At 47.9% G+C, this 13,830-nt stretch overlaps 2 protein-coding genes across 2 annotated transcripts; both read left to right on the top strand.

Annotated features, from left to right (window-relative positions):
- Positions 1 to 308: 308 nt before the first annotated feature.
- On the top strand, positions 309 to 623 carry BX661DRAFT_131691 (NEFA-interacting nuclear protein NIP30; the record flags this gene model as incomplete). The annotated part of the gene is made up of 1 exon (XM_051532574.1): positions 309 to 623. A coding segment is annotated over one exon (315 nt), but the record flags the coding sequence as incomplete, so codon positions are not given.
- A 1,924-nt stretch (positions 624 to 2,547) lies between these two features.
- Positions 2,548 to 2,897, top strand: BX661DRAFT_189729 (uncharacterized protein). Its single transcript, XM_051537607.1, has one exon. It carries the CDS (start codon positions 2,559 to 2,561, stop codon positions 2,718 to 2,720), a length of 162 nt encoding a protein of 53 aa, XP_051388577.1. The 5' UTR covers positions 2,548 to 2,558; the 3' UTR covers positions 2,721 to 2,897.
- The last annotated feature ends 10,933 nt before the right edge of the window (positions 2,898 to 13,830 follow it).

Raw genomic sequence — 13,830 nt, forward strand, 5'->3', positions numbered from 1 at the left:
CACGAGTGCGCTGGATCCGCAGTCTACCCTGATGGTCGAGGACACGCTGGCACAGAGGACTTGCGTGTGGATCACTCACGACGATGCGCAGGCAAAGCGCATTGCCTCAACGACACTGACCCTCAACTCGGACGCCTCCTATGACCTGTTACCATAACCAAGCCCCCCTAGCGCCCTGCTCCCTGCTCCAAACCCTTTCCGCTTCACTCGGGGGTGTTTTTTTTATTCCATGTACTGTATTTTATACTTTGTAAGCCCCCCTTTATCTTTTTATTTTACCACAGACTATGAGCAGCACCAATCCAAACTCGCGCTTCATCTCGGAAGCCGCCATTGAAGAATCCCGCAAAGAGCGCGAATCCGCCTGGCAAAAGGCCTACGACTCCCACCAACGGCCGCCACCAAGCGACGCCTCGTACGACACGCGCACACTCTACGAGCGGCTGCAGGAGCAGCGGCGGCTCAAAGACGACACCCTTGCCGAGTCCCGCCGCTTCGCCAACCAAATTCGCAAACTCGACCCCGAAGAAACAGAGTTTCTCGAAACCGTAGATGACGAGGAACGCGAGAAAACCGAAACCCAGAAAAGATCTGAATTGGCCGCGTTGGCTGCCTTCAGGGAGGAGGTCGTGGAGAGCCAGAGGGAGCGCCCAAAGAGGAAACAGTCGAGTGGGCCTGTGAGCGCTGTAAGGGGAAGCCTGTTGGATAAAATCCGTGGCGTGGTTGTGAGGCCTGCTTCTGCCTTTGAGAAGAATCCAGAGAGTGCTTGTGGTGTGGAGCATGGGAACAAGAAAAAGAAATTGCGCCTGGGATGTGATGGCGTTAAAGATAATGATGATGGCGATGATAAGGAATTGAATCCCCTCGGGTTGTTGGCGTCTTACGGCAGTGACAGTGATGGTGATAGTGACAGCGACAGTGGCAGCAATACCGGCAGCGGCAGCGCAGAATAGCAGGGTTGAGGAAATAAAAAGCGCTTTGTTTCGTTTTTCTGCATGTTTTAAATTGCATTAAACCGGATTTGGCTTATCGCCACATATTGATTTACCTCTACATGATAAAGTTTTAATTTAGTTTTCTTTTGGGCTTTTTCTTGTCCGAGCAAAAAAACACGTGGAGATTTCATCGAAATTACACCATGAAAGAGTAGTGCAAGACAAACCCAGAATGGTTTTGTTGGTCCCCCCCCCGCCCCCCCTTTTTTCTGACAAAATTCCCTCTCCCACCCTCCTCCCCCCTTTCTTTCTTCGCGCTCATCAGTTCGCCCTGTCATCCTTTCTTTCTATCGCTCTCCTTCAATTGATAATCTACTCGTCCAGCTTCTTCTCTCGCAAAATATATAAGAGTACTCTCGCCTACATAGCCGTCGCCTTTACACTGTGGCAAAAAAAACCACCCCTCCTCTCTGATCAAATCAAAAAAGAAACCAACGCAATGAGTCTCGGCAAAACGCACCCATCCGAAGCAGTATCGCCTTGCGCAGAATCCCGCAGTGTCATCGACCCAGACACCTACTTTGACCACAACCAGCCACCATCGAACCTCCAATGGGCCCACACCGCAACCCAAGCCTTTCTCAAACAGCAGCCGGCCAACCAACGTGTAGTACTGATAACCAGCGGCGGCACAACGGTTCCGCTAGAAAACAACACCGTGAGGTTCGTCGATAATTTCAGCCAAGGTACACGCGGAAGCTGCTCGGCCGAGCAGTTCCTGGCTATGGGCTACGCTGTGATCTTCCTGTACCGCGAAAAGTCCCTGCAGCCCTTCAACAGACACTACTCGGACAGCACAAAGGGCCTCTTATCCTATCTTGAGCTCAGCCCCGAGGGCGAGGTTAGGGTGAAGCCTGAGTGGGCGGATAGGGTGAAGGGTGATCTGGGGCTTTATCAGCAGTACGTCGAGGGAGGGAAGCTTTTGATGATTAATTTTACGACCTTGTCGGATTACTTGTTTTTGCTGCGCGAAGTCTCCCTTTTGCTGGCGCACCTGGGCCCCCTGGCGATGTTTTACTTGGCAGCAGCGGTCAGCGATTTCTTCATTCCTTCGCATATAATGTCCGAGCACAAGATCCAATCAGGCGACGGTGATCTAACCCTGCGTATGAACCAAGTGCCCAAGTTCCTGGGTCCTTTGGTGAAAAACTGGGCGCCGGAATGTTTCATTGTTTCTTTCAAGTTGGAAACCGACCCACTGCTGTTGGGTCCCAAGGCTAAATATGCTTTGAAGAAGTATGGTCATCAGATTGTTATTGCTAATATGCTGAATACGCGCAAATTCCAGGTGTGGCTGTTTACAAGGGAGTCTGATGATGCTTTTTTGATCCAGATTACCAAAGAGCAGCTCGATGCTGGCAGGGATATCGAGCAGGATCTTGTGGAAGAATTGTCGAAAAGACATTTACAGCTTGTCGAGAATACAAAATTGGACGCTTAGAGTAAAATACACAGAGCAGTAGGATTGTTTTTTTTTTTTTGTATTTTTTCTTACATAGTAGTAGAAAATTATCGATATCTTATCTATAAATAAATATATATATTCCCGCTTGTGTCTCATATATGCCATATTCTATTGGCGCTGACAAAATTAAGCGTTTGTCGAGTCATTTGTGTGTCTCACTTTGTCAATCATGTTCTACTTGCCTTGAGGTTTATAATGTTTCGGCCACCCCTTTCGAAATGGCACATAATTATGCGGGGGGTAACTTTAATGCAAAGTAGACAAGTTGACAGAATGTTTGTAACGGTAAATAGCACCATCGATTGAAGTTATTTCGCTCCCCCCATCATCCAAATAAGCACTCATTTGTGCAGAAATGGAAACCGCAGTTGCTCAAAATGTATCTATTTTGTTTGTGTTGGTTATGTGCGGAGAGGCTGAAAGCTGGAGAAATAAAGAGATGTGGAGATAAATAAACTGGTAGTGACTGTTTGCTCTCAAGAAATATGTGGAGATAAAATAAAAGTTCTTTAAATTAAGGGTTCCCTCACACAATGTTTGAAAAAATAACATCAAATATTTTTTTGGAATGCTATTTATCGATACTTCCAATAGTGACCCTCAAGTTACTGACTCTATCTTTGTCAACCTTTTTTCCAGCTTGTTACAAATCCTCTTAAATTTGTATATGATAAACTCACGTACTTGTCTTCTTTTGCTCCCAATCTTTCTTTTTTTGCTGTAATTTTTAATTTTGATCTCTAACAAGGAAAACTCCTCTTTATTTGTAATACTTCCGCTTATATTCACAAATTTATCAGGAATTTTCTTCCCGTGCTTTTTTGTTATTACTACAAACAGATCATTTATTTTACTCAGCAACTTTACAACATAATATATAGTAAGTAGCTCGTGCAATCATTTTACACCTTTAACAAAAAACAAACAAACAAGCAATAAACATAAACACGGCACAATTTGGCTTTTTTCATTTTCTAACAATGGAAAATAAACATTCCTTCTCAAAAATTATTTATACTGCCTTTATTCTTGTTTTTTTCTTTGAGTGGGGGACTCGCAATCTACTCTTTAAAAATATTATGGCGATTCACATTCTCTTGCTTGCACACCATATATATATATATTTTTTCACATGTCTCATTCTTTGGCTATTTTTCAACCATTATATTTATTCCAGTAAATTCCAATTACTGCATTCTTCAAACACGAACAAACATCTAAAATAGCATTAGGCCCGGTAGACTATAATCTATACTTTTAAAAGTTACACTAACTACCAAAAAAACCCATCTAAACTCACCCTATCACATATATGCTATATCTCCTCTTGTTCCTGTTGTCTTTTTATCTTCAAAATATTTACACGTTGTCACTAATAATTTTAATATTTGTTTAATATTTTTTATTTGGTTTATTTGTAGACTGAACATAACCATCGTTCATTACACAGAAAGCACTATAATTCTCGATATTCCTCTTTTTTAAGGCTAATGGCACGCACAACGCTTTCGCTAATAGCCGTGGCGTGGCTCCTGGCTGCGTCTCGAGTAAATGCTGGTCCGATTGCCATAGGTAAGAAAATCACAATACACATTGAAAACGCAACTGTACATTTTTGTTCCAATAAAAAAAATACTGCAACTAACACAACATTATACATTTTTCAAATATTCTTTTTGTGTAATTTATAGCTGGCGATAACGCTGCAACCGCAGCAGAGCTTGCCAGTCTCGGCGGTCTCCTGCAGGCCCTCGGTGCTGGAGTCATCGGCAACGGGGCTCTCCATTACCCCACTGCTGCTACCTCGCACCAACGCGCCGAGTCCGAGATTCTTGCCTCTGACACAGCCACGCGCATTCTCAATAAGGTCAAGTCGATCCTCAAGGATGGAGGAATTAATGACGACGAGGATGATAACGGCGACGATTCCTCCAAATCTGTCACCTACATGATCAAGCCCGCACTGATCTTCCACAAGGAGGAGCTGCCCCCGCCCAACCCGCTTGCCGGTAACGTCATTCCTTTGCCCGGAGGTGCCATGCTCTACACGCCGACGCCCACGGGAAATATCAACGGCGAGCCCACAAATGGCCCTGCTGCCAGCATCAAGGCGGCATACGGTAACCTGTTTGCTGCCTCTCCCTACACGCCTTCGTACACGCTGAACAAGCCCCATGCAGCGGTTATTATTGAAGAAATCACCGACATTCTGAGCCTCAAGAGCGCCCTCAACCGCATGGAGGAAGCCGGCGAGGATGTCAGCGATGACGAGGATGAGGATGATGACTATTCTCGCAAGCACAGGGGCAAGAAGAACGTGAATATTGTTAGTCTCGAGACTATCGATCCGACGTCGGCCTTTATTAACCCATTCACGCGCGCTGACTTCCCCTTTGGCCTGATGACCCCGGCGCCACTGCCCACCGTTGCGCCCAAGAAGTTGGACGAGGGGGAATCTATTTCCAAGAAGGTCGAGAAGAAGACCATCAAGAAGGCCCTCCCTAAACCCTCCACCAGTGCCAGCTCCAGCGCGCAGATCAGGGCATCGATGGGTAGCGACGGTGGCATCACCATCATCAATGACGGTGTCATGTTCACACCCTCGTCCAGCGCCACAACCCATGGGACCACCATTATAATCCCTGCCGCGTCGTTGCAAAACTCATCAAGCCCATCGCCCACCAGCTCCAGTGCATCCCCCACGCCATCCTCCAGCGAGCTGCCGGCAACTAGCTTCAGCTCCAGCTCTTCCTTGATCATCCACGAGGAGGCATCCTCCAACGAGGATATCAAGGCCAATGAAGTTTTGCGCTTTGCCAATGTGCACCACTCCACCTCCGCCCCAGCCAAGGCTGACCTTGGTGGCAACACGCAGGCTGGAAGCGTCCGTCGTGACATTTTCGCTACGTCCAATGACCCGCTGACCATTGCCGAGCCCACTGTTGAAATGTACGTGGCCTCGAGCCTCTCGAGCCTGGCCATGTCTGCAGACTCCAACGAGGTTGCTTCGCCCGCCGTGACCATTGGCAGCAGCTATGTCAGCCCTGAGACCCACGCCGATGGTATTACCTCGGCGGATATCGGTGCCCATTCTTTGGAAGTTCCCAAGCGCCGCAAAATGCACATTGTGCGTGTCTACGAGGTCAAGAAGAACAAGCAGTCAGGCAGCGCCGAATCAGTTACCATTGCCACGTCGACCTCGGCCATGCTGCGCAAGCGTGATATGATGCCCATATATGATATTGTTGCGCCCACTGTTGGTGCTGCACAGGCGTCCTCGGTGCAGACATCCATGGTGCTCAACACGCCATATATGGATATCCGTGTCAACAGCATGCAGCGTCTCCAGGTTGATGAGGAGGATGACGATGATTACAGCGATATTGAGGACGATACTGGCAACATGGAGGAAGGTGAGAGCGATGTTGCTCGCGACAGATTGGCTAATTCTGAATTTGAGAAGGCAGCCTTGGATGTTGTTGCTGAGCAGTCCTCGGTTGAGTCCTCAGCTGAGCCATCAGTCGGGTCGTCAGTTGAATCTGCTTCAGAGTCTGCAAGCCTATTGTTGAATGCTGCCCCTGCTGCTACCACTGACGTGACCTTGTCGGATGTTGCCTTATCGTCTGTTTTGGCTGAGTCGTCGTCGATTTCTGTTGAGTCGTCATTGGATAAGGCAGCTGTGCTTAGCAAGAGCCCGCGTAGTATCACTAGGAAGCCCCGCATTGTTACTGTCACGGAAACCTCCGCTACTGCTGTGACAACCTTGTCTACCGCCGCCGTGTCCTCAACCAGCGCCGTATCTACATCTGCCACCGCTATGTCAACCACCGCCGCCATCTCTGAATCCACCTCCGTTGTTGCCGACTCTACTCAGGCAGGCAAGAAGGGTGAGGATGAGGATGAGGATGAGGATGAGGTTGTAGATGCTTCCGAGTTCAACGACCCTGCCCTTGCTACCCGCAACACCTCTTTCAAGCCATTGGTTATTGAGACAATCAGCGGTGACAAGATATTTACGGCCACCACTGAAGCATCAAGCCTCATAGGCGCAGTGACCAGTGCCGACAACAACAGCGATGATAGTGCCGATGGAAGCGATATTAGCACTGAGGGCGACATCAACACCGAAAGCGATGCTGAAAGTGACTCTGATTCCGACAACGAGTCTGATGTAAAGAGAAACGCCGGCGATGATTCTGGCAGCGAAAGCGACAGCGACAGCGAGGAGAATAGCAATAACGAGGCTGATTCCGAGGCTGCCCAGCCCAAGAGACACCTGGCCAACAACCTGCTCACGGTGGAAGAGGGAGAGGAGGGTGACTTTAACCCTTTCCACGCTATCCAGCGCATTGCTGTCATTGGTCTGCGCGAGGCTCAGCAGGCTTTGAAGGATTATGAGATGAACTCGGATGTTAGCGACATTGAGATGCTGACCACCAAGGATGCCAAGCCCGCTGCCACGGTTGCCTCAATTACAGAGGCAGTGATCAGCCCCGCGTTCGAGGCCAGCACCGCGACTGAGGCCAACTCTGTGTTTGATATTAATGCTGCACCCAGCTCCACGGTCTCGAACGATTCTGTTGCCGCGTCTAGCTCTAGCCCTCTGGCTGAAACCATAGTTGTGTCCAGCGTAGTGGCTAACTCCACCCCGGCGTCTGAACCAAGCCCCAAGGCTGTACGCGCAGCTGCTGACAAGGATTCGGACTCTGACAAAGATTCCGACAAGGAATCTGAGAAGGATAGCGACAACTCCGATTCTGATTCCGACTCTGACTCCGACTCTAACAAGAGACGCAAGAAGGCCAATTCGGACAGCGACTCTGACAAGGACTCTGACAAGGACTCTGACAACGATAGCGACGACGAGATGACCCGTCCGCTCAAGAAAAAGAAGAACAGCTCCAACCGCGACGAAAGAATTGCATTGCCCGGCAATATGAACACTGACGCTGACCTCGACAACGATGCTGAGGATGAGGCCTTGTCTGAGGCTGCTGCCGAGTCTGTCAACCAGGTGATCAACCAGATTGCTTCCGAGCTCGACAACGTTGCCAGTGATTCTGTTGAGAGCGATTTCAGCGGTGTTGTCCGCGCCTTTGCCAGCGAGGACAATGCCAACGAGGACGATTCCAGCGAGGAAGATGCAAGCAACCTCAGCGGTAATGCTAGCAACGAAGGCGACAACGATGACAATTCTGAGGCCAAGTTTGCCGACAGCATTTCGAACCTTGAATTTGAGTATGAGACCAACAACGGGGTAAATTCTGATGGCGAGGAGGTCCAGTTTATTACGCAGATGGTCCCCGAGGAGGTTCTCAGGAAGCTCAATGCCAAAGAGACACCCAGCATTGTCTTCAGGGATACTATTGACAAAGAGTATGAGGAGGAGTACTTTGCGAGCAGCAGCAACATGCCGGCGCACAACGCTTTGGTTGTCGCGCCTGCAAACAGAGTCGTGATCCCTACGCCCGTACTCAAGGCTGCAATCCCTACGCCCGCTCTGGCTCCAGTATCTATAGGCCACAATGTGCTTGTGAATTCTTTTGAGCTGCCTGCAACCCACCTCCAACGGAATGTCATTGACTCCATGGACTCTAACCCCGAGAAGCTTGTCCGCAGCGCTGATGCCACATCTGATATTGGACTCATCAGGGAGAGCCAGAACCGAGCCATGAACATTGGCATGGGCAACCTCCGCCGCTATGTTTGAGTGACTTGTCTAATTTTCCAACATTTAATTTTCTCTTTTTTCAGTATTGTTTTTTCATTCACGTATTTCATTAGTAATTTTTTAATCAAAGCGGATATAACATTTAACTCCTAGTGCAAAAGGGGGTTAGTTTCAACGGAATGCGTGCTTGACAATAATGTTCCCTACGTGTGGATATTGCTGCTTGGCCTGCTCGATAAATTTGAGAATGTCCTGGTGAATGTATTCGGCCAGGTGCAGCACACACAAGGAAGGGATGCGCACAATCAAGTACTGAACGGCACTTACCACCTGCTCGACTTGGTATTCGTAGGCACTGACAAACAGGCGCAACTCCTTGATCTGAGCGTTCAGCGACTCTGTTGGAGCTCGGCCAGAGTTGTTTTGATCCATGTTTGAGTCTTGGTGTAGCAGAGCGACAGGTAAATTTCCAAATGTGACGCTGGTAATATCTAGCTTGACAACTCTGGGTAAGCGAGGAATGAGGCCGACCAAGTCACTAAACTCAATTGGATCCTGGCAAACGAGCTCAGTCATATTGTTCCATTCGATTTTTTGAGGGTCTAAAATGAAGCCGCATTGGGGCAAGCTCAGTTTCGAAAATTTAGACACCTTGTTTCCGCCGAATAGCTGGTTTGCAGCCTTGTAAAACCCGGGCATGTTGCTCTCGCCAATCGATGTAATGGCTACATCCAAGTCGCCAACGCAGGTAATGCGCATACCGCATAATGCTGTAAATGCAGAAAACGGGCCGGCAACAGATACGCTGCACAAAGTCAATGGGTGACTGGCCGCGCGTAACAAGCTGCAATTTTCTGGGCAGTTTTGGATAGACATGTTGGCAAGCTTTGGAAAGTTCAACTTATATCCGTCAAATACAGTATTCTTGTGCTTGTCTGGTTGGGTTGTATACGACACGGAGAGGCTTTCGAGCTGGTGGAATGTAGCGCTGTTTTCTTCATCGGCTGAATCGCCAATAAAGTAGCGCCAGGAAAAGTCGCACGGCACGTTTGTCAGCACCAGGGAGCGCAGAGACCCGGCGTGGAACTGGGAGACTAGCTGAGACCTGCCAGAGTCAAGCTGCAGGTGCAGGTGTGTTAGGGCTTTGGACAAGTGCAGGCCAGATAGGGTCAAGGGGATATTGCACTTGAGAGTCTGCAGCTGCTCGGAGTACGACTCTGCAAGCTGGCGCACAAAAATGTCAGCCATTCCATTTGATGTGTAGCCATGCACGTTGAATGTCGTGATGCAGGGCATAAGTGCGGCAATGCGTTTGGCCGACTTTGTTACTGCCTTTTTTACACGGCAGGTGCGCACATAGCTGGTGTTGCGCTCGTCCGATGATGCCGATGAGAAAGTGATCGATAATGTGGTGACGCTAGTCCAATCGGCGGAATGAGTGCCAAGCATGCGCAGCACCTCTTCAATGTAGACCAGTGGATCCGACGGCCAGAGCAGGGTAATGTGCATGTGCTGCACGTAGTGACAGAATCCGCGGACGACTGTTGCGTTGACACTGGATTCTAGCACAACACGGGCATCTTCGCTGTCGGAGTCATCGCTGTCAAATTCGCTGCTGTCTGAGTCATAGACAAAGTCCTCGCGGATCTTGATAAAGCACAGTGCGTATATGCGCGGGAGGGCAATCTCCCTCCACTGCCTACACACATTTAGCAATGATAACTGCTGTTTCCAGGACCAAGCATCCAGGGCCTGGTTGTTGAGTACTTCTCCTAGGATTTTCTCGACAACGGGCTGTGGTAGTCTGCCAATATTGGACATTGATAAGTAGCAGGAGGTGGTGTAAATAATGTAAAAAATTTAAATGTAAATGTGGAGCAAAAAGGTATGGTATACTATACTAAACGAAAGAAGAATAAGGAAAAAAGGGAACTGTTCAAATATAAACAACTTGTAAAAACCAAGCATCATGCCATATTTTAAATACAGTTCTACTTTTTTAAATGTACTTTTCAAAAATTAAAACATCGTACCATTTTGTTGTTTCGGAAACAAACACATAATATCATGGTAAAAATCTTGAAAGGAGTAGTTGCGTGCATCAAGATTGTCGGCCAGATTTCTCCTCATTTCTGTCACAAGGCATTATAATACATGAGGTTTGTATTTTATCCCTGTTCCCTTTACATTTCCTCCAAATCACTCCCAAACAAATCCTCCTCGGGGAAATCACCAGTGACAATCTTGTCTGGCCTGACAAAGGATCCGTGTTCAGCTGCACACTTGAAATACACAACCCCATCCATCGATCCATCGTTCTTGCCAACGGGTTCATCATACTCGATACCAACCCAGAAACCTGGGCGGAATGACGTTTTACCAACAAACCGCACTATTCCACGCCTCCCAAGATCGCCGGCCGCCATGGTCACTTCGCATCTGCTTCCAACGGCAATCTTTGCAGCATCCTCCTTGAACTCATCCTCCTCGTCGATTGACATGGCCGACTTTCCGTCTGCAAATCTGCCCATGTTGTGGCGGCGTTTGAAAGCTCGCACAGTGTCGTTGCGCTTGTCATATTCGTTGTCGTCCATCACAAACTTTTCCACCTGGGACTCGTCGTTGAAGTTTAAACGCGCTGCAATAGAGGGATTGGTGTTGGCCACGTTTAGCACCATGTAGTCTTCCACAGGATAAAAGCCAAGCATCCGCGATGGATCGTCAGCATTACTAATTTCACAAATCAGCGCTGTGCCTCGCAGTAGGGTGATCCGCTGGTCGACAGAGGGGATGCCGACAATGGGCTCGAGCCGCATCTTAAGCTCGTCGATGGTCAGCGACTTTTGAAACCTCCGCTCCGAGCTGGCGTTGTTGCTCTCGACAAAAATGGTAACAACAGACATTTTAAAAACTACGTTGAATAGTTTATTTTTTGAGATATATGAGTAGTAGTGGGTAGAGCGTGCGGCAAAACACAATTTTTTGAATGAAAATCAAATTTAAGGGCACATCCTTTCCTAGCTGCAGTATGGGCATGGGTCAAATTTGCTGCGTGGGCTAAGGCAATCAGGTCATTTCATCAGGCCCTAGAATTTTCAAACCCCTAGTATATTATATTTTCTCTGCGCAGAGGCAATCGGGTTCTGAGTCGGTCTGTCGGTCTGCTGGCCCGTCGCTTTTGCTCTGGGGATTTTTTCTTGATTTTTTAATATCGAAAGCCAGGATGGTGACGTATGAGGCACATGACTCATCGCCAGACAAACAAAGCGAAACCGGGTCCGCTGGTAGCTCCGAGAAGCGAAAATTGTTTTTACTAGCAACTACAAACACCATGTGAAGGCAAAAATAGCGCTGATTAATATGCCGATTAATATGTCGGTAGCATCAAAAACAACAGGTTTCTCATGGGGGCAGCATGCTATTAAGCAGTACGCGAAGCAATGCATGTGCATTCTCCTTTCTTTGTCCCTTTCGCTCAGAGTAACACATGTTTTTTTGCATACCTACTATCATATACTTTTTACATACTCTCCAACAACGTACACATATTACTTAAGCAAAATAAAAAATGCGCGCCATAGTGGTAAAAAGCTGGCTCAAGAACCCAAGCGATATGGAGGTTAGGGATGTGCCGGCGCCGATACCAATGGAGGGCGAGTTGCTCGTAAGGATAGACTCAGCTGGGGCCAACTTTTTTGACATTCTGATGGTTCAGGGCAAGTATCAGTTCAAACCGCTATTTCCATTCACTCCTGGAGCAGAGTTCTCAGGCACAGTAGTGCGCGTAGCGGACTCGGTCAACAGCACACAGTTTAAGGTCGGAGACCGCATATTTGGGTCAAACCCAACGGGCGCCTACGCCGAGTACATTGCGGTTCCGGCGCTGCAGTGCTTCCACATTCCGTCTACCCTAAGCTTTGAGCAAGCAGCAGGGCTGTACATCACATACCCTACTAGCTACGCAGCGCTTGTATTGCGTGCCCAGGTGATGCCAGGTGACTGGGTACTTGTGCATGCGGCCGCGGGTGGCGTGGGCATTGCGGCTGTGCAAATTGCCAAGGCACTAGGCGCTAGGGTTATAGCAGCAGTAGGCAGCGCGAGCAAGTTTGATGTTTGCTGGGCCCAGGGTGCCGACCATTGTATTAACTACCGCGAGCCAGACTGGACCAACAAAGTTCTCGACTTGACCGACGGCATGGGTGCCAATGTGGTCTTTGACCCCGTGGGGCTAGTTGAAAAGTCACTCAAGTGTGTGGCGTGGAATGGCCGTGTTGTTGTTGTGGGCTTTGCCGCGGGCTCTATTGAAAAGATTTCTGCCAATCGCATTCTGCTCAAGAATGTTGCTGTCACCGGCGTGCACTGGGGAGCATACGTTTTGAACGAGCCTGAGAGAATCCCTGAGGTCTGGGATGCGCTGTTCAAAATGGCTGAGGAGAGAAAGATCAACCCTGTTGTATACACGCCAGTGTACCACGGCCTCGAAAGTGTCAAGGATGCGCTCAAAGCCATTGCTAATCGCGAGACATACGGAAAGGTGGTTGTCAAGCCGTCTGTAATATCTTCGAAACTCTGAAACTCTAAAACTTTAAAATCAATATATGTTACTTTTTTTTATAATTTTAGTATACCGAATGAATTGATGCGCGTGACTACACTTGAAGTTAAAAAGTATCTTGGTTATATTTGTATTATAAACCCAACTTTATATTCCAGTGCTTGGTTTCAATAAAGGGGAGTACTTCCATTATCATGGATATTTATGTTACCATGTGCCACATTCTATTTCAACACAAAACAATCAAGATATGTTCCTTTTTACCAAAACCCTGGTTCTAAAGCTTCCAATGAGCAACTTGGTCTGCTATCTCTTTTATCAAAAAAAAACATTACTGCTTTTCCCGAAGCTAGTAATCAGATCGCCAAACAAACATGAAAAAAGTTCACACGATGCGCAATCGCAACAAGTCCAAACATTAAAATAGCACGCTTGAACAAATTGGCAGAGCAAGTGACGTTTGTCAGGCTAATGCTTTTTTCATTTTAACTATACCTTTTAACAGCTTTCAATTCACACATAAATTTTCACATTTACAAGTTTTTTAAAATTCAAATTCAATAGTAGAAATGTCTGCCGCCGGTACCAGTACATTAAATAACGTCCGCAAGCTCATGCAGCACGTCGTCGAGCGCAAGGGCTTTGATGCCTATTGCTTTGAAAACGTAAGTTAAACATCATCCCGCCGAAAGCAACATTGCTAGTCCAATGGACTTCACTGACCAACACATATCCACTCAAAAGCTCATTCACTCATTTCTATATTTGACTTAGATGAAGCTTCTTTCGGCCGATATCGGGCGAGTGCGTGGCGAGATCCCAATCACCAAGGGTTATCTGAACGCCATTGGAGGCACACACGGTGGATGGCTCTCGACACTGGTCGACGTCGGCGGCTCCTTGGCCATTGCATCTCACGGATTCCCGACCACTGGCGTGTCAACCGACTTGTCAGTGTCATTCTTGGCTGCATCTGGCGAAGGCAGCACTGTTATTTTTGACGCGCAAGTGCTTAAGATGGGGCGCACGCTGGCATACACCAGGGTAGACATCTTTAGCAACGACAAGATGATTGCTACTGGTAGTCATACAAAGTTTGTGGCCAAGGAGACAGCAGTTGCCGCTGGATCTGTCAAGAAAGCTG

The sequence above is a fragment of the Kickxella alabastrina genome, assembly GCF_025024165.1.
Source record: "Kickxella alabastrina strain RSA 675 chromosome Unknown BX661scaffold_47, whole genome shotgun sequence".
Taxonomy (NCBI): Eukaryota; Fungi; Kickxellomycota; class Kickxellomycetes; order Kickxellales; family Kickxellaceae; genus Kickxella; species Kickxella alabastrina.

Bases quoted from the DNA above. Each gene is read 5' to 3' on its own strand.
- BX661DRAFT_189729 (XM_051537607.1), top strand. From the start codon at position 2,559: ATGCCATATTCTATTGGCGCTGACAAAATTAAGCGTTTGTCGAGTCAT.